General features: G+C 40.7%; 1 protein-coding gene across 3 annotated transcripts in view; it reads right to left on the bottom strand.

The window, feature by feature from the left end:
* LOC111863423 (dipeptidase 1) overlaps positions 1-20,264 on the bottom strand; it is a 399,898-nt gene that overhangs the window by 145,555 nt on the left and 234,079 nt on the right. For all 3 annotated transcript variants that reach the window (XM_023849743.2, XM_023849742.2, XM_023849744.2), the window contains exons 4-5: positions 16,142-16,289; positions 5,360-5,516 (exon numbers count right to left, since the gene is read on the bottom strand). In XM_023849743.2, coding sequence (XP_023705511.1) covers positions 5,360-5,516; positions 16,142-16,269 — 285 coding nt within the window. In that variant the 5' untranslated portion in view covers positions 16,270-16,289. The remainder of the gene's footprint in view (positions 1-5,359; positions 5,517-16,141; positions 16,290-20,264) is intronic.

Genomic DNA, 20,264 nt, shown 5'->3' with positions numbered 1-20,264 from the left:
TAGGGCACAAGAAGTATTTATATAGTATACTTAACGACGCTGTATCAACATGAAAGTTATTTAACTTCAATTTATTTCGTTAATATAACAATGCTCTCAGTAGATCTCGCTATACAGCGTCGAACAATACAATTTAACAACGATGCATAAACTGGAAATTTATTTAACGTCGATTTACTTGGTTTGTTTAACAACGCTGTCAGTAACTCTGACTATATAGCGTCGATAAATATCATTTAACAAGGCTGTATCAACTGGAATATTATTTAACATCGATTTATTTGGTTTGTGTAAAGACATTGTCAGCACCTGTTACTATGTATGAAATTCTAAATCCAAACGTAGGGGTCCTTCAAATATACGCCCCCCCCCCAAATGGAGATTTTCTCGGAAACGGCTGTAAGGATTTTTATTCCATTTCCGTTTATGGAGAACACTGCCCTCACTTATGCTGAATATATGATATCTTCAAACAAGTAAAAGTGACAGTAAGTACATATATTCCAGGAATTCAATCTGTTTGAAACTTTTGCGTGGTTCGATATTGATTGAATATTTTATTGCCTTTTCGAAATATCTGAACTTTCCCTCATTTTCCAAACAGTCATTCGCTGATTTTCTTTTGTGATGTTGCCTTGCATTATGGAGACGAGACGTGAATATAGAGCTATTTGTTTTCTCTGCACTTACATTCAAGGCAACTTACTTACTAGCGTAATATTACATCGCTGTTAAAAAATAACTGCTACTTCTATATATACCTACACAGCCAGTGAACAAGGAAGGCTAATGGATGGGTCCATTACAGTATATTAAGAGACCTCCCATCATAACAAATGTTTACTACTACATTAATTAGCCCGTATAAATTGCTATAATTTCCTCCATACTTTCATAAAATTACAGCAATTTCTTCCTCTGTCTTCTAATGAAGTTCTCAGTAGACATTTCCTTGTCTGATGAAACTCACTGATGCCTCTCAATTAGCACGGAATAGTATAGTTTAGCGGCAACAAAATTATTTTTTTCTTTCTCATTTTTCCTTTAAACATAGTTCAGAGCTTTTTTCCCTGTAGACTTTACTTGCCTCGCCACATCACGAACCGTGCCAGGCGTGATGCGTCGGAAAATGACGAAGGCGGTGGCTGTTCTAGAACAAAATGCAATTCGTCACGGAGAATAATTACCATACTTAAACAGGGACGAGTCAAGAGAGAAAAAGAGAGATAACTGAGAGAGAGTCGCAAGATCGATCTATGATGGAAACCGGGAAATATTGTAAAAAAAAAAAAGAAGGACATCTGAACTAAACTGGAGGTACGTTCAAAAGTAAGAATAATTAATTTTAAAATCCTTTTCTCTTCGATTCGAATTTCAGCTGGATAAAAACTTCACTCTTACTATATTATTCAACTCAGAAGGTCAAATGGGACCATTTATTTAAGGTAGGCCCATAGTACGGGATATTCTTGAGTAATTGCAGGTTATTCATTTGATCAACAAACTGCGAATTTCCTGGAACATGATGGATCTTTGCTACCATTCAGTTCAGAACTTTTGTCTTCTAGTCTACTGTCTAATAACGCAAAATTTAACATGTGCAAAACTATGATTTTGCCTGTAGTCTTTTATTGGTATGAAACTTTGTCTCTAAAGTTAAGGGAACGTGACTGAGGGTGTTTGAGAACAGGGTGGTGAGCAAAATATTTGGACCCAAAGAGGGAGAAAATGTAAGGAGGCTGGAGAAGAATGTAGAAAGGAGAGCCTCACAAAATAGAGCCTTCACTAGATATAAGTGGAATAATCAAGTCAAGGTGGATGAGTTGCGCAAGGCATGTAGTATGCATGGGAGAGAAGTTGAATGTACTCGTATATAGGGTTTCAATTGGAAAAGCAGAAGAAACTACTAGGAAACCTAGACACATAACGTTGTCACGTGATTGAGTATAAGCAGGGTCTGGATTGGTAATTCGACTTATTGCACACTTCACCACACGACTCGTTACTACATTTTACAGTGCACTATTACACACTAGTGCTCTCAGTCTGAGGTGTCTTCACCAGTCGTTGCTTGGTAACGGCTTCCAACGGAGGACGTTCCCCTTACTCTGGTTTCCCGAACTATTTCTGTGCCTCAGCTACCAGCTTCTAACAGCAAGAGCTAACAATGACTGAAATGCAGTTCCCTAACTGAACAACCAAATCTTCACTTCCCTGCACTGCACTCTCACTAATTGTCCTGCCTATAACATCTTGACATAGAACGTACAGAAGACACCGTTCCTCACTGTTGCAGTTCAATTGTCATCGAAACGTGCTTATTTGCGAAGCCGTTACTCAGTAACGGCCGTTGTATATTTGCTTATCTTGTGGTCGTTGCTCAAAAACGGGTCTATGTGACCCAATACACTTGCTACGCACGTGAAAGGAATGGCGCATTTGAACATGTCTCATGTTACTTGTATTACATTTGCTTTTGTACGGCAAATTTACTACAAGAAAGTTCGTCTGGTTTCTTTGTATAAGAGAAAAGTTTTGTTATTCTGCTTCTGTCACTGTATTGGAAATGACAGTAAGAAATAAACAGAAAGTTCATAATGCTAAGGTTATATTAAATTTGGAGATTTCGTCTTTTCAGTTTCACACACTTTGTAAAAATGTGAAACATGTCTCTCTTCCTAAGAAGAATATGCAAAGTGAAAGTGTTTCAAAATAGAGAGGAGTTAACAGAAGAAGTTACGGTATGAAAAGCCCCACAGTTTTCGTTCGTAACAAATAATTAACAGAAATATAAAATCGAGGACAAGATGAGCGAGACATGCATAAAAAACGCGGTTAAATGACAGATGTATTCAAAGGTTTAGGCCGAAATCTTGAACGGGGAAAACCCTAGTTACGAGAATTAACAAATTTAAGCGACCATTACAGATCTAAACATTCAGTATAAACTTCGTTACGGGTTCTCGACGGCAGTGAATATTAAATATACTGTTTTCTTGGAAGTAGAAGATCTACTCAGAATATGAAGAAAAAATGTCCTCCTAAAGATTGGCACCTGCCTATGTAACTGCCCACTATCATATCCTAGAAGTCTTTAATATTCACTGCAACTTCCCGGAAGATGGTAATTTTAATTGGAATTTTATTTATTTTGTAAATTCATTCTTGGGACNCAACAGCAGTGACGCGGCGGGTGAGTCAGCGTTCCCCTCCCCCTCCTCCGCACGGTAACGTAACGGTGACGCAACAGGATTGCGAGAGACGACGGTGGTAACAGCGGTTACTACCGCTAGCGTTACTAGCAACACAGCGCCAGGCAACAAGGCTGTTATTACGTAAAATTGCTGCTGGTCTTCGCCAGCACAGTCATTCCTGGTATCGGGCGACGTCGGGATCCAAGATTGTATTTTTACTCATTACAAGAAACCTATTTGTTTTTAAATGGGGCCTCCTCTTCTTCTAGGGCGAGGCCTGACTAATATTACTCGCAGCTTGTGCAGAGAGCAACGTGTGTTCTGTACTTCAGTGCGCCGAGGCAGAATATACTGCAAAGTAACACTTAATGTCATACGTAACTGAAGGAGGGTCCCAGTAAACAGATTTATTGCCGGGAGCAAGACGGATAACACATGTGCACATCACATCAGAACTCTACCAAATGTCTCACATGATTCATGTTTAACCATCAGAATATGAAGCTACGAGGTAAGTCATGGGTTTACTTACGACACGGTTTTTCTTATATATTTCTACACGTATAACTTAAGATTCTCACAACATTGGTTATGTAGAGTAATATATTCTGGGTTATAACGCATGATAGTCAGGTGAAAGTCAGCGGACGTTTCGGAGGGACATATCGCATCCATCTTCAAGGTACAATAAGCCGAGCAAGGTACCAGCAAGGTACTTTGACGCCGGTATCTTTCTCGGCTTATTCGACCCTGAAGATGGAGGCGATATGTCCCTCCGAAACGTCGGCTGACTTTCAACGGGCTACACGGTGTTATATCACACTTCTATAAGATTAGAGAAAGATGAAGATCACAGATTAACGTTTACTAGTATAACGCCCGTTGATATTTCAACGGAATATTGTTAAAGTTTCTCAATTTATTGAGTTTAGGCATGAAAATTCATTGTAAAATGAATTATCATGCCTAAACTCAATAAATTGAGAAACTTAGCAAATAAAGCTACATTTATGTAAAAAAAAAAAAAGGTAAAGCTATCCCTTTAACAGGCCGTGAAGACCCATAGAGTTGGGCATAGTGCCTCAAACAATTACGCTACCGCGTGCCCCCGCTAAATTAATGTTTTTTTAGTTCGCTTTGAAGGGGTAGGGTCCAACTGGGTCTACTCGGCACGGCGGCCACTGATTGACCTATTGTAGCCTACCCCGGGTGATTATGATGATGGAGAATTTGGTGGAATGAAGATTGGCAGGGGAAACCGAAGTACTCGGAGATAACCTACCCCAGCGTCACTTTGTCCACTACAAATCCCACTTGACCAGACCCGGGATCGAACCGCTTCGGTGGGAAGCCAGCGACTAACCGCTTGAGCTATGGTGCGGCCTTACATTCATGTTTACGAAACTAAACCAGTAAAAGATATAACAGTGCTAGGTAAAATGCAGCTATCTGCAATGAAAATCTTCATAACATGAGTAACATTTTCAAAGTGTATGCTCTATTAATCTTTTCGTTACTCTTTCTCTCTTCACTGAATTAGCGTATCAATTATTACTCAAATCATAGCTTGCCAAGGCGATCATTTCTCTTATCCCCCATTTTATCTAAGATACTCTTTAGTTTATGTATCTGAAGTCTAAGTTTAATTTATAAAGGTTCAGTATCTTTCCCTTGTAAATTAAATACTTTTAGAAAGAGGGTTCTTTCTTCTTTTTTTCTTTTCCTTGGCACTACAGCCCCAGTGGGCCTAGGCCTACCTCCATGAACTTAGGAAGAGGGTTAGGGAAGTATTTACAAGTAAAGAGGCCTTAGGCGGGGTTTGGATGGAAACAATTAAAGTAATGTGAAATGTCCTTGTTCGTGTGCAGTGAAACGAACGCAATCACATGTCCTTTCATAACTTTATATGTCTGGATTTGCACTGTGTGTACGTTGTTGATTATATGTAGTTTGTTTTGTACTTTTCCCTTTATGTATAGTCTTTGCTTGTCTGTATGTGTGCAATATCTACTGCCACCAGGTGAACACACAATTGCAGTAAAATAATTATAATAATTCAATTCAATTAATGTTTTTTTACGTGTAAACTTAACAGCACGGAGGCATAATAGTAATATTAATAATAATTTTCTCTACATCTCCCGGCTAGGGAGACAGGCTCTCACCTGAGCGGCCACCATGCCTTCTCGAAGCCTCAGCAGATCGGTGTGAGACCAAGAGCTCCGTGACCAGGGAGACATTTCTCGTAGGTCTTCTGCGAACCGGAAGTTAACTAGTTGATTCTTTAGGAATTTCCGGATATTCCAGGGAAGATCGTTGTGTCTGGAAGAAAAAGAGAAGAGCGTTTCGTTAATGGGTCTACTTCTCTGTTGGCTATATCTGTTTGCAATGTAGCATGCGTTACAATTAAATTAAAATTGTTCTGTGGCATTCCACATGCTCAGTAAGAGATTATGCATATTGGAGACTTGTGGTTCTAACGGTGGTGTTTTAAGCTTACGGGACTCTGGGATTTTGAAGCTTTGTAGCCGTGCGCCTGTTCTTTGGCGAAACCTTCTGTCTCCATCTACTCCCTTACAGATACAGACAGGAGATCTTTTAGAAATGTTAGGATCTGTCTACCAACACTTTCAATTCCTTATCTTTGCTAACAAGAAGCTACCAACGTTTAGCCATGGCTAATGATTTTTCTGGTGTTACAGAAGACCGGAAATTTGTTGGCCAGTTCGGCGACTATCAGCTTCTGAAAAAGAAGTAACGTCTCGGTTGCGTTAAGAAGTTTGCACACAGCGGGCCACTCGTTACAAACAACTGCTTCATATTAACACCGCAGTTTCACGTGTTACGTGTAATCTGATACATGGGTAGCAATGTTTCGGAGGAATGTAATGTGGTCATCATCAGGTGTACTTATAGGCCGAATACGGAAGTAGCATGTTATGTTATGACACGGTGTCAAAACCCAGGAGTTCACAATAGGATTCCTCGCAACAGTTAAAACCGCAGATTCCGTACATCTTCAGATGGCTGTGTAAATCTTGGATAGAGTAGCCTAACTATAGTATAGTGTAGGAGGTGAACTGCAGATGCGTGGTGGATCCGTATGTGTAAGTAACGATAACAAGCCTTATCAGGACGTCAACGCTTGGCACACCAACTTCTGTGTCTGGCTTATCTCAGTATACAACCCTGACGAAACGTAATCCCTTCACACGCTGAACTCACAGTTGCATGGTTGAGAAGGAAGAAAGAAGCGGAGAGGGAAAGCAAAAACAGAAGGAAGAGGAAAATGAGAAAAGAGACGGAATAAGAGGATAGTGAGGAGGAGGAGAGGGAAAGAAGATTAAGAAAATAGAAGAAGGGAAGACGAGATAAAATATAAAGGAAAAGAAGAGGGCAAGGAAGAAGGAAGAGAAGTAAGAAATGATAGAGTAAGAAAAGAGAATGGCCGGTCACGGTAGCCAAGCGGTCTAAGGCATGTACTGCCTTCGCTCGCTCGGAAACCGGGATCGTGGGTTCGAATCCCACTCAGAGCATGGATGTTTAGTTTGTGTGTGTGTGCGTTTTTCTTTGTTTGTGTACAGGTAGAGGCCTTGCGACGAGCTGATCACCCGCCCAAGGAGTCCTACCGAACGTGTAAGATCTAGAAAAACCGAAGTGAACGGAAAAGTTCAGGGAGGTAGGCCTAGGCCCACTGGGGCTGTAGTGCCAAGGAAAAAAAAATGAGTTAGAGCAGTAACTTTAGCCACATTCAAAAATCTGTCAAAAGTGAAATGTTCCTACGTAGTAACATTCATAAAATTATATGGCAAAATCATGACATAAAGAGAGATAACAGATGTTTTGAAAATGTGGCACAGTTCAGATATTTGGGAACAACAATAACAAATGAAAACCTGATTCAGGGCGAAATTAAGAGGAGATTGCGTTCGGGTAATGCTTACTACCATTCAGTCCAGAACCTTTTGTCTTCTCGTCTGCTGTCCAAAAACATAAAAATTGTAATATACAAAATTATAATTTTGCCTGTGTTTCTGTATGGGTGTGAAACTTGGTGTCTGATATTAAGGGAGAAACATGGACTGATGATGTTAGAGAACAGGGTGCTGAGGTGTATATCTGGACCAAAGCGAGATGAAGTGACGAGGTCTTGGAGGAAACTGCATAATGAGGATCTTCATTACTTTACTCTTCACCAATTATAATTAGAATGATCAAGTCAAGGAGGATGAGATGGGCAGAGCATATAGAATGCATGGGGAGAAGAGGAATGCGTATAGGATAATGGTGAGGAAGCCAGAAGGAAAGAGACCACTAGGATGACCTATACGTAGGTAAGTGGATAATATGAAGATGAGTCATAGAGAGATACAAAGGCGTGGTATGGACTGGATCGATCTGGCTCAGGTCAGGGACCAGTGGGTGGCTCTTTTGAACACGGTAATGAACCTTCTTGTTCCATGAAATTTTGTGAAATTCTTCAGTAGCTGTGCAATTAGCAGTTTCTCAAGTAGGGTTCGGCTCCATGGAGTTAATAAATATTTTTCAATCAAATGATTTGTAAATACTTTAACTCATACTTCCAATAGTCAGACCAATATCTGTTGCCCTTTAAAGTTTCGTTGCTAATATATCAGAGCTTTGAAATGTTTCTCACAGTTAAGACACTCCCCAGATGGCTCCTCCCTAGCCTTGGGTCAATTTGCTTTGAAGGTCGAAGTGTACAGAAGTAATATACAGATACTAACAGCATCTGGGCCTTATTGTACACTCTCTTCTGTTACGCTTCTCCTAGCAGCTTCAAACATGGTTTGCTGCTTTGTACCGGCCATTAATGTGTGGTCCATTTGGGAGTCCATCCCAATAGCATGACTGTCTATTAGTTAAGTAAATTAATTTTCCAAATATCTCCCAGCCGCACTGAAACACGACGACCTTAAACGCCAATCCAAAGCGAAGCTGATATTATCCCATAAAAAGACATCAAAGGGAACCCGTTAGCTAGCCTACGCGCCCTCAAAGAAACGTCCTGTGTGTTTAAGGAGATCCTCGGCATGGTGATTTCGGTTTTAGAGTGGAAGTACATTGCTAGCCAACGGCTCACCAAACACACATTCCCGTGGCAACGGATAAGCAGAGTAATACACGAACTCTTGGAGATGTTTCGCTTGGAAGTTAGTTCAGTTCAGGAGAGTTCAGTCGCAAGGGATTCTTCGTTCGTTATTCGTCACAGCGGAAGAGAAGACACTAGTTGTCCAGTAAGTAATGAAGCGAATCTTAGACAGTCACTGATTGTGAGCTGTAATAAGTGATTGTAATTGTGGAGAAGCGTCAGCAAATCTAATCATCTAATCAAGAACCCTTTATTATTAGTCACGCAAACCCTGCATACATAACAGTATTTTCGACTTGTTTTTGAACAAGGGATCTCAGTATGAAGAGCTTGTGCACGAATTTCATTTCCTGCTGTCTATATACAGGATTTCCAGGAGAAAAGTTTAATATTCTGGAAGGTAATGGTACAGATCTTTCTACGCAAAAACAAAAGTGCATATGTACGTGTCCTATTCCGAACGGTTTCCGAGAAGAGGCAATTCACTGTACAGTTCCAAAACTGTTGATAAGAAAGAGATATTACGTACTGTTTCTAATACCGGTATTTATTTTTCAAGCGACAAAGTTGGTACAGTTTACACAGCATAATATTTTTTTGAAAATTCTACCGTCAACATCAATGCACTTTGTAACTCGTGTGAGGACATAGGCGTGTTGCTCGTCTGTACAGTGTACAGTGTACCGTTCGGAATAGGGCACATGTACATATACACTTTATTTTGCTCAGATTTACGGACGCTATAACCTCCCACAATACCGACCTTTCTTTCTGGGACATTCTGTATTACATTGTGCTTACTTTACAGTTGGTCTTTGGAATGTGAAATAAGCACGCAAGTAAATATGGAACTGAAATGAATTAATCTCCTACAATTATTTCCTTCTTTCCTTACTTCATCTTGTCTTCCCCTTTTTTCTCCTCCTTCTCCTCCTCCTCTTCATTCTTCTTCTTTTTCTCGTCCTCCGCCGCTTCCTCCTCCTCTCTCTGCAATGTCCTGACTTCACATCACTGTGTGTGTTACGTAATGCTCCGTGACAATGGGCAGATGCTGCATCGGTGTGAACCAAACAGGCAGACTTGGACCCTTCTCTGCTTGTTGGACGTCCATTCCTCATCCCTGTGTGACGTCAGCACATTCCCCGCATCGCAATGAAGCTGACGTGAACCCCACAACCACAACTGGATGCAATGGAAATGGAGCGAACTGCTCAGCTGTCGGCAATATTGAACAAGGAAGAACCCGCCTCCTCCACTGGTTTAACTTGATATTGGAAATCAATTCCTTATAGTCCCTCGCCGTTATCACGACAGCTTAATGTGACATCTGACCAATATATTATTTCTGAATATAAATTGGAATCTTTACACACTCGAGGCATGAATCCGGCTTGGTGTGATCAAGTAGGACTAGTTTTTCTCTCTTTCTTCCCTACTCCTTGTTTCAATGTTGTTTGTATAAGCAAGTTAACATAAAACATATAAAATTGGACTTACGTTACAAAAATTAGTTCGTTAAGTATGTGTTTTAAATGACTACCTGCACGATGCCACTGTTAATGTGTCTCTTTAAGCGACAGAATAATAGCAACAAATGCAAGAATAGATGTTAGCTGTCAGAACTGTGGGGGAAAAAAAAAATACGAAAAGAGGTAAAGTAAAATTGAGAGTCACATAGGTAGAAACATAGAGATAGAAAGAAAGATAGATAGATAGACGGACGGATAGATAGATATATGGGCAAACGGACGGACAGACAGACTTATAGATAGATAGATAGGCAGGCAGAGATAGACAGACATACAGACAGACAGATAAATAGGCAGGCAGACGGACGGACGGACAGACAGACAGATAAATAGACAGATAGATAGACAGACAGACAGAGAGATAGATGGATGGATCATGAGATAGATACGTCGGCAGACAGATATTTTTCTGATAACAAATGTTCAACAACAAAGTAGAGAATACTGAGAACTGTAAATTTGGAAGTCTGCAGCTCGTGTCTGAGATACACTTCGTTGAACTTCATTGTAATCCTTAACAATAGTCTCTTTGTCGTCAGCTGTCGTGATTTTCATGAAAAATACTTTTTTGGAAGAGCTTCTTGAATCCTCTGTTTTGTGTACTTTCAATATTGGATGTTATGATTTCATTCTGAGCATCCGAGGAGCATTCCACAATAAACCGTAAGTAAATAAACTAAAAGTGACAAAGAGGAACATGTCAAAAAATTATTGGCAAGTCATGTCGAATTAAATAAAAGATTTTACAGACATTTCTCTTTGAACTACATAGGCCTGGAAGCAACACAACACGTACATGAATAGAACCCGCATGAAAGAGACCTTTGTTGCGGGAAATGAAATACGTTGCACGCAGTAACGTGATCGCTCCACTTTAAGAAACGAAACACTTGTCAGCTTGACGTTCGGTTTTGTGGGTAACTACCATTGTGTTAATATCGTCCGTAAGAAATGGTGCACTGAGTGAAAGTAGAGGATTGTAACACCCTTAACCTTTAAAACTTGCAAATCGTGTTTTATTCCTGTTTCTAGTATGAGAAAATCGATTGTAATACGAATAATCAAGACGATAGTAAAACGGAGGTGATGCGGAGAAAGCACAATAGCCTCGACTTACAGACAGAACAGAAAGGGCCAAGTCTCTTGAAGGTACTGAAGTTTTCAACAAGTTAAACCATGACACATTCAATTATACAAGAAGAGCCCTTCAATTCTGACAGTGATAAATGAGTTTTTTTTTTTCATAATAGATAATATTCTTGTAATAGACTTCCTACGTTAAAAAACGCTATATGTAAAATATTTCTATAAGTTAGAATTTATATCTATCGCGCTCTTTCCCCTAAATTTAATATGAAATGTTAGATGTATCAGATATGAAATTCTGAACTCTCTTTCATTTCTGAGTCAACTTTCAGAGCTCTAGAATCTGCTGGTTTATTTAACAACACTCTCAATATCTGGACTATAGAGTGTCCAAACATAGACAGATGATGTAAGATCTGAGGTTTTCACGGCGGTGACTATGAAGAAAGCAGTCTTTTGGGATGTGGCATCGTGTAGATGTGGTTTTAACCGACGTTTCGGAGGAACGTATGGCCTCCATCTTCAGGGTAGAAGGAAAAATAAGAAAATCCGCAAGCAAAGAGACCGTGAGAACCGGTACACGCATTTTCCGTTTCCCACAGCGTGGCATTATAACTCACTCATATCACCCTCTTATTCAATCGCCCGCGTAAGGTCCATCTACTTTACGAATGAGGTTAAAATACACCTCGTGTATACAATTTCATGAAAGAGAACTGTTGTGAAAGTAGGTTTGAAGCTCTCACCGACCTGCGAAAACTGGAAGTATATTGGAAATATAATCTAGTTCTTTTATAATGATGACGTTACGGCCTGCGTCACCACCTAGCTCCCATGGCTGAAGGAGTAGGCATATTATCTATCCAGACTGTAAATTTTCTCATTGTGCATTTTTGTCCATTCTACTGTTTATCTCCTTCTGTTAGGTACAATTCAGCACCCTGTTTTTACTCCTTAATTTGCATGTTCCGTCCTTGCAGTTAGACGCCTTTTAGGCCGCGCCATAGCTCAAGCGGTTAGTCGCTGACTTCCCACCGCGGCGACCCGGGTTCGATCTCGGGTCTGGTCAAGTGGGATTTGTGGTGGACAAAGTGGCGCTGGGGCAGGTTTCCTCCGAGTACTTCGGTTTCCCTTGCCAATCTTCATTCCATCAACTGCTCCACAATCAGTCTCACCTATCATCTGGGGCTGGTACAATAGGCCAGAAGTGGCCGCAGTACAAGGGACTTGGTCCCACCCCACTAGCAATAGACCCATTTTACATCCATATATTGTAAGAGGTTGCGGACCACAGTGGCCGCGAGGTCTAAGGCATGAACTGTCTTCGCCAGCTCAAACACTGGGGTCCTGGGTTCGAATCCCACTTGAGGCACGGATGTTTGTGTGCGTTTATTCTGTTTGTGTTGCCCTGCGTCCATGTTGTGGCCTTGCAACGAGCTGATCCCCCGTCCAAGGAGTCTTACCGAATCGGTAAAATATAAAGAAACTGAAAAAAGGGGCAAGGGCCCAACAAACGGCTGTAGAGCCATAGATAGGTAGATAGATAAATAGATAGGTAGACAGATAGATAGACAGATAGACAGGCAGGCAGACATATAGATATGTATTGTAAGAGGCAAAGCTATTGTTCTGTATGTTTTAATGGTTACACTTTTAGATAAAAGGCTAGAAAGCAAAAGATTCTGACTTTCTTTGTAAATAAACTATGGGCATTATAAAGTTTAAACTACCATCACAGTAATTTAAAGGAAAAGAAACAGGGAATTGCTGTGGACTTTTATAGGAAACTTGGGATTAAAAGCCACTCTCTTGAGCTTTCCTAATGTCGCCCCGTCTCTTTTATCAACATCTTACATTGGCTCTTAGCTCCCTTGTTCTATACCACCTTCTCCTTAATTAATGTGTGAATAAAGGTTTACCTCTCAACCGTAAGTCTTCTGGTAATCCATCTACCTTCCACACCAGCCTTCATTAAACTGTTTACCGAACGTCGCACTTTGCTCGAACTTTCGATAAAATTTCAATCGATCTCATGAAGTAAACATTGATTTCCAATGCCATTATTTTGCTTGTCTTTTTCATCGAGTTTCTTCATGTTTTAAAGTAACAGAGATCTTCTTTGAATGAACACAAAAATATATCATCATTTGCATCCATTGTTTTAATCAATAAGTAATGGTAAAGCCCAACATATTTGCAATTTGTGCCCTCATTAATTTCTCTCGCACCCACTTTGGGGCATAGGGCTTATTTCTCAGTTTCATTAATCACTTCTACAGACGGTAGGACTCCTTGGACGGGTGATCAGCTCGTCGCAAGGCCTCTACCTAAACACAGGACAACAAAATCACAGAATAAACGCGTACACACACACACCAAACATTCATGTCTTGTGTTGGATTCGAACCCACAATCCCGGCTTCCGGGCGAGCGAAGACACTACATGCCTTAGACCCCTCGACTACCGTGACCAACTGAGCACCCATAGATGACTATAAATAAATTAAACATACCAGGTTGTATATTTACTCTTTAATGAAGAAACTGTCCCTTAGAATAAAATTATGCTAAAAATATTAAAATGTCAAATGTTAAGAGGTTGTGTTACAATCTGTCGTTTACGCCGTAGTAGTGTCGTGAATAATTTCTTTGTTTACTTTATTATCTGGTCCTTGTAAAAATTATCTTTTCGTGTGTAATCTTGTGCTGGTACACAGATCATGTGTTCCACTATGATCTACGTGTATGTGTTATTTTGTTTTCCGTGCTTCTGTTTGTTTTTGTGGATTGACCTTGTTGTCAGACTTGTCTTGTCAGGCCGAGTGGCTGTTCACGCACACAATATGGCGCTAGAATACAATACTGTAGACATGTATCGTCATCATAACCTACAATTTCACATAGTTCATGTAATGGCTTACTTTACAAATCCCTCCCATCAATCTGTGCCCCCATATATATCGTTGCTAGGCAGCGGCTCCGTGAACACGTTTCCGCGGCAAGGAATACACGTAACGACAGCAGAATTGCTGGACGCGTCGTTTTCTGTGCGGCCGGCTAGCATAAAGGAGAGTCTGTGGGTGTGTTGGTCTGTCTTTCTTCCTATCGTTACAGGACAATGGTTCGGTAATCACGTTCCTGCGGCAAAGAAGAAATACAAGTTTTTATACGGTCCGTTTCGTATAAAATGAAAGTTGTCGGGTAATTCTTCCTAGATTTCCTTGTCAAAAAATTTCCCATACAGTCACTTGCCACTGCATTCATTTATTTATTCATTCATACATCGAATCAGTTACTTAAGAGCATTAGCGAGGCAGTTTATTCATTAATTTATCCAGTCAGTCAATTATTAAATTTGCCAGTAAATTTACGTATTCATTCGATTAGTAATAAGTTGGTGAGAGAGCCCATTCATTTCATTTATATTTTCAGTCATTTAATATATTGAACAGCCAGTTCATCCAGTCATTCAGTCACTCAGTTATTTATTAAGTTAGTAAGTAAATTTATATAGTCATTCGAGTAGTAATAAGTTGGCGAGAGAGACCATTCATTTCATTTATACTTTCTGTCAATCACTCAGTCATTTAACATATTAAACAGAAAGTTCTTCCAGTCATTCAGATATTCAGTCGTTTATTAAGTTAGTCAAGCACTATGTTCATTTAAGCACCCTGGAAGCAAGTAAGTTACTGAGCAAGCTTTACACTCACACACCGCCCTGATCACTTCACGCGCGACGCATAAGAAATGAGCTCTTGAAGTGCACAGCAGCGCCACACAGGCGTAACCCACTTTCAGAAATTGCCCAAGTTGTAGAAGCATGGGCTCCAATTTATTAACAACGTTTAAGTTCACGCTTCCCCCTTCATACTTCTCACACTTCAAGATAAGGACCGAATGGAAATTCTGCTCGCGAGGTAGTGATTCGCCATGTTATGGACAACTAATTGTAAACTGAATAATTCTATCTTCTGGGATATAACGCCGTGTAGTCTGTTGAAAGTCAAATGACATTTCGGAGGAATATGTGGCCTACAAATTCAGGGCCGAAGAATAAGCCTGGCAAGAGAAACCTGTGTGAAAGCAGGTGGCAAGTAGTGACATTTCGAGTTATACAGGCAAACAGGAGGGAAATAGAAAACAGCAAGTCAGTTCCGGCTGTCCCGCCAATAGGACAGAATGAACCGCCCTTACCCATTGGCTCTGAGACACAAGCGAGAAAACCAAGTCCTACGGGCGAGCCAGCGGGGAATGACTATTTTCTATTTCCCTCCTGTTGCATATATAATATGGAATTTCGTAAAGCGGATTGCTCTGATTATCACCTACTTTCCGCTCGCTTGGCTTATTCTTTGACCCTGAAGATGGAAGCTACATCTTTCTCCGAAACGTCAGTTGACTTTCAACGGACTACACGGTGCTGTATCCAAGAAGATAGAACTCTTCATACCACCGCTGTGAGAACCTCAAATCCTATATAATTTTAAATTTCTAATCGTTATCGGTTTCTCATAATGTTTAGAGAGTTATATATTGTGGTGTGTAGGCAATGACTATGAAACAAACAAGAAAACAGCCATTGCTAGGCAGCAGATTCTTAACAAGCAACAGCTGAACTACAGCAACAGAAACGGTGTTTTCTACGAGATCCGTGCCAAGGGGTTGAATACTTCACAATATTTGGAATTGTAGGACAAGGTTATTTAATGATGAATAAAAAACGTCGGACATTTTCGACTAGAAGTCCGAATTAATGAGGGCTCTTCTGAGTACAGTGTGCTTTTGAGGCTTTCTTTTAGACTATATAACATAAATTGGCAGGGTAAAGTGATGAATATTAAATTAATAAAATTTGAAGTCACGGCCTGACCTAATCGAGTTACTATCTCGAATACTAGCCCCCCGGAACTGAGGACAATTATGAGAAAAACTCAGGATAGCAGTTGTTCCGGTCTATATTCAAAACTAGTGCCTCCAAAATACAAGTAGAGAGAGTTACAGGTACACAGACCTGCTCCAGGAATATGCGATTGAACCTCTGAATTCATAAAATTAGCTTCTTAAGGAGAACTCTGTTTCGTGGAGTCACGTCTCGCCATTTTTCATAGAGACCTTTAGTTTTTGGTTTATTAACTGTTACCTTTTCTCGACAATCTAATGCTTTAAAGCAATGTCCTTATATTTTCTTACTGAGTTAAGCAAATCTAACAACTCACCCGTCTACGAGTGGAACCTCGTGCAAAATTCTGCGCACTGTGTCCAGGCGGGCTTCAAGGTGTTGTCCAAGCCCGACCCGGCCCGCCTGTAACTGTAGCAACAGCAGCCACAGCACAACTATGCGCATGCTCGGGCCGCACACGTCTCCTGTAGCAAGTAAAAGAACATTAAATAGTAACTGTGAAGTGCTAATTCTTCAGTAATCCATTCCTTGCATTTCTGTACACTGAACTGTTCATTAACAAAGCTACTATTGCACAAATAAAAATACTGTTGCAAAGCTAGTCACATAGAGTTCTCAAAGCGGTAACAATAAAAATTATCATTCTCTAGGACATGACGCCGTGTACCTGCCTAGAATTCATTGAAATTTCGCAGAAGAGTATAGTTTTCTTGCTGAATCCTTGCTTAGCTTACACATTTTTCTAAAGACTAAGGCAATATGCTCCTCCGAAACGTCAGGGTACTTCTGCCGGTCTACATGCCATAGTGCGCATCTCGATTTTATTTCGTAGCAATGCGTCTCCCACTTCACGATTTCTTGCGTCTATAATATTTTCATTAGCGAATATAAAGAACTGTAATTTATGTCCTGTGATCGTCTTACAAGGAACATCATTTGTGCCATCTTCCGTGAAAATCGGACCGGTGGTTCAAAATAGGAATTCGCGAAAGCCATGACAGCACGTAAAATGTGGGCCCTATTTCAGTGGCATGAAACGATAGCAACTGAAAAATTAGCCGACAAAATATTCGATGTCTTGTTAGGCACCGATAAGTAGAGCGTTTGCAGAAATACCGTGGCGTACTTAATTTCTTTTTAATTCCCATAGGGGGGGGGGGGTGGAATCCAGCTGATTTAGATTTAATAGGCCTCCAGTACGCTAACATGACTTGCCAGTAAATACATACAAAATTTTGCACAAAAATTGTTCTTTCAGTATATAGAAATTCGCTGGAGACAATAGAACGTGCTCTAAACTAATATTACAGGTCACAACGTTCAGTGTTATGAAGTTTTAACCCTTCAGATTGATATAGTAATCTTACGTGCCACATTAGAAAACTCTACGTTTTGCGCAAAGTGGATTTATAGGTTCTGTACAGTTCTCTGTATGTAGGGATTACTTTCCTTAACAGCATTCACCCGTCGGTCTTTGTAATGCATATCATGTGTTCTAATGAGGGCTCGAATTTTATTACTTAGGTTCATCACAAGTTTCAAAGTCTTAAGCCGTTTGTTACATCTTTCCTACAGTTCTAGATTAATTCATAATGATTAACATTTTGAGATACAATGGAACAACTGAAAGAAGCTCTCACTGCATGTTGGAAACTGAAATTTTGGCTTTCGGAAGGAACAGCTGTGGTGGAATTATGGGATAAATATGTCTAATGGATATTCAGGCTACAAGCAATCACTCTAAATCACATGCAATAAATCTCATTCGTTTCAACTGTGCTCCTTTCTTTGTATCATGTCGCAGACATCATGTCTTGACTGTTACATGTCTTGACGCATGCCGGTGTGCGGCCTACCTAATACTTTGCGCATTGGGCCTGAACATTATTCTCGGCATTAGATTCGAAACCCGTATTTCATCTGGAGTTCTCACGGCGCTGAATTTGAAGAGTTGTTGGCTGTTCTGAGTTATAATGCCGTGTAGTTCGGAGACAGTGTGATGTTTCGGATGGATATATCGCGTTCATATTCAGGGTGGAAGAATAAATTAAGCAAGAAAGCAGCAAAATAAAAGCGGAAAGTTGAATTCAGCTCGGGCTCTATCCTAGTTATATGACGGTACAACTCGAGAGGCCATATTTTCTCCTGTTTTTATTTCTAGTGGGTGGGACCAGTTCCAGATAATAGGTGATGATGATTGTGGAGCAATTGGTGGAATGAAGATTGGCAAGGGAAACCGAAGTACTCGGAGAAAACCTGCCCTAGCGCCACTTTGTCCACCACAAATCCCACTTGACCAGACACGGGATCGAATCCGAGGAGCCGCGATGGGAAGCCAGCGACTAACCGCTTGAGCTATGGCGCGGCCCTTCTATCTCCTTAGTACACGTTTCTCGTTCGGGTTGAGAGATGTTTCACGAGTACGAAACCAGTACAAACCAAAGATAATCTTATTTTAATGTTTAGGCACTGAGACAGGAGAAGGGAACACAGAAGGTTATAAACTGAATGGAAGGAAACATTGCTTCAGTTCAACAGAAGTTCGTAATAAGAAATTTGCAAACACAAGGCATACCATTATGAAGTGGCCAGACAGGATTAAAGGCAAATGATTGTTATAAAATTGTTAAACAAAATGGGGGAAACCTTAAACTGACAACAATACGCAGCTACTCGTCTTGCAAAACGAGGGAGAGCAGGAATAGGTGAAGTTTGGAACTAAAGAGATATTCTGAGACCTTCTGGCATGTGACGCTATGCACTGTTTCACAGGAATGTACTGCCTCCATCTGCAGGGTCGAAGTGCAAGCCAAACCGAGAGGCTTAGAGATAAAGGTAGTATGTTTCTCCGACACATCGAGAAATTTCTACTAGACCATATCACGTCGCAACCCAGGGAAAAATTACTCTTCAGTGTCCGTGTAATTCAGAAATATTTTCCGAGGAAAACTGCATGAGGAGGGTCATAACTTGTTCTCATCATAAGGTGTAATCTTAATTATGAAGCCAAAAGAGGATGATATAGGCAGGGCATGTAGCAGGAATGGGGAAAAAGGGAATAGATACAGGATATCGGTTGGAAAGCCAGAATGAAACACACCATTAGAAACACCAAGACATATGTAGGTGGACAATATTAAAATGTATCCTAGAGATATAGGACAGGCTGGTATGGACTAGACTGATCTGGCTCAGGATAGGGACCAGTGGAGGGCTCTTGTGAACACAGTAATGAACCTTCAGGTCCTGTAAAATACTGGGAAGTACTTGAGTAGCTGCACAACTTACAACTTCCCAAGAATGTCTCAGCTCCATGAAGTTAGTTAACAGTTTTAAAAATAGATTGATATTAGTGTGGATATTATAAAGGAAACTTTTCGCGAAATATCAGTGTTCCGCGGATCACAGTTTGAGAATCTCTGTCATGTGGAAGATGGTCATATCTGAGAAGCACTCCACCTCATTGTCGACAAGGAATGCTACAGTGGAGTCGCATGTTATTACTGCTGTAGAGACGTTGCTGTGGTATGATGACAATTGCTCTTCACATAAGCACACATCGCTGGATGCATGTTGATGGAATAGTAATTAAAGCATGGAAATGCGTCTTAATGCTTCTCCTACTCCTACCCTCTTCGTCAGAACTTGTCTTCTCTTTGGATCACCCTGCTACACCGACCGCAGCGAAGGAGACCGTATTACACTAAAGAGTTCTCTTTCATTTGGAAACATCGCAGAATGTTTATGTTCCACAGTCAGGAGCATCAGATTAACTAACAAAGTTACGGTTTTCACTAGTTTTCAGTTTTTTTATTTCTTTTTATTGCTAGTGGGATGGGAGTAAGTCCCTTACACTGCGGCTACTTTTAGCCTATTGTACCAGCCCCCAGATGATAGGTGAGGGTGATTGTGGAGCAATTGGTGGAATGAAGATTGGCAGGGGAAACCGAAGTACTCGGAGAAAACCTGCCCCAGCGCCACTTTGTCCACCACAAATCCCACTTGACCAGACCCCGGGATCGAACCCGGGGCGCCGCGATGGGAAGCCATCGACTAACCGCTTAAGCTACGGCGCGGCCCTGAAGAAACAGTTACTTCTAAGTAAGTTATTTAAGAACGCTGTCAGTATACAGACTATACAAGTGTTAAAAGCGGGTTACAGTTTTCAAGGGGGTATAGTAAAAAGAAAGTAAATGTATTCCTGCAACAGGACGCGAGACGTCGAGGCTCCCACATTTTCTAGACAATCGGTTCACAGATGGCGGTGATGTTCTCAGTCTTACACGCCAGTCCCTCTTTACCTTTAGGATGATTCCTGGTACTCATTTCTGTTAGAGGCTGAGTCGACACCAGGACCATAGTGCGGTTGGAAGTATTAAGTGAACTGAAAAATCCAGCAACTTCATCGGGATTTGAACCCGCGATCTTCCGGTTTGTAG

The sequence above is a fragment of the Cryptotermes secundus genome, unplaced genomic scaffold (genome assembly GCF_002891405.2).
Source record: "Cryptotermes secundus unplaced genomic scaffold, Csec_1.0 scaffold964, whole genome shotgun sequence".
Lineage (NCBI taxonomy): Eukaryota > Metazoa > Arthropoda > Insecta > Blattodea > Kalotermitidae > Cryptotermes > Cryptotermes secundus.
Note: the sequence above shows the minus strand (reverse complement) of the source record. Positions and strands in the feature narration are given on the sequence as shown.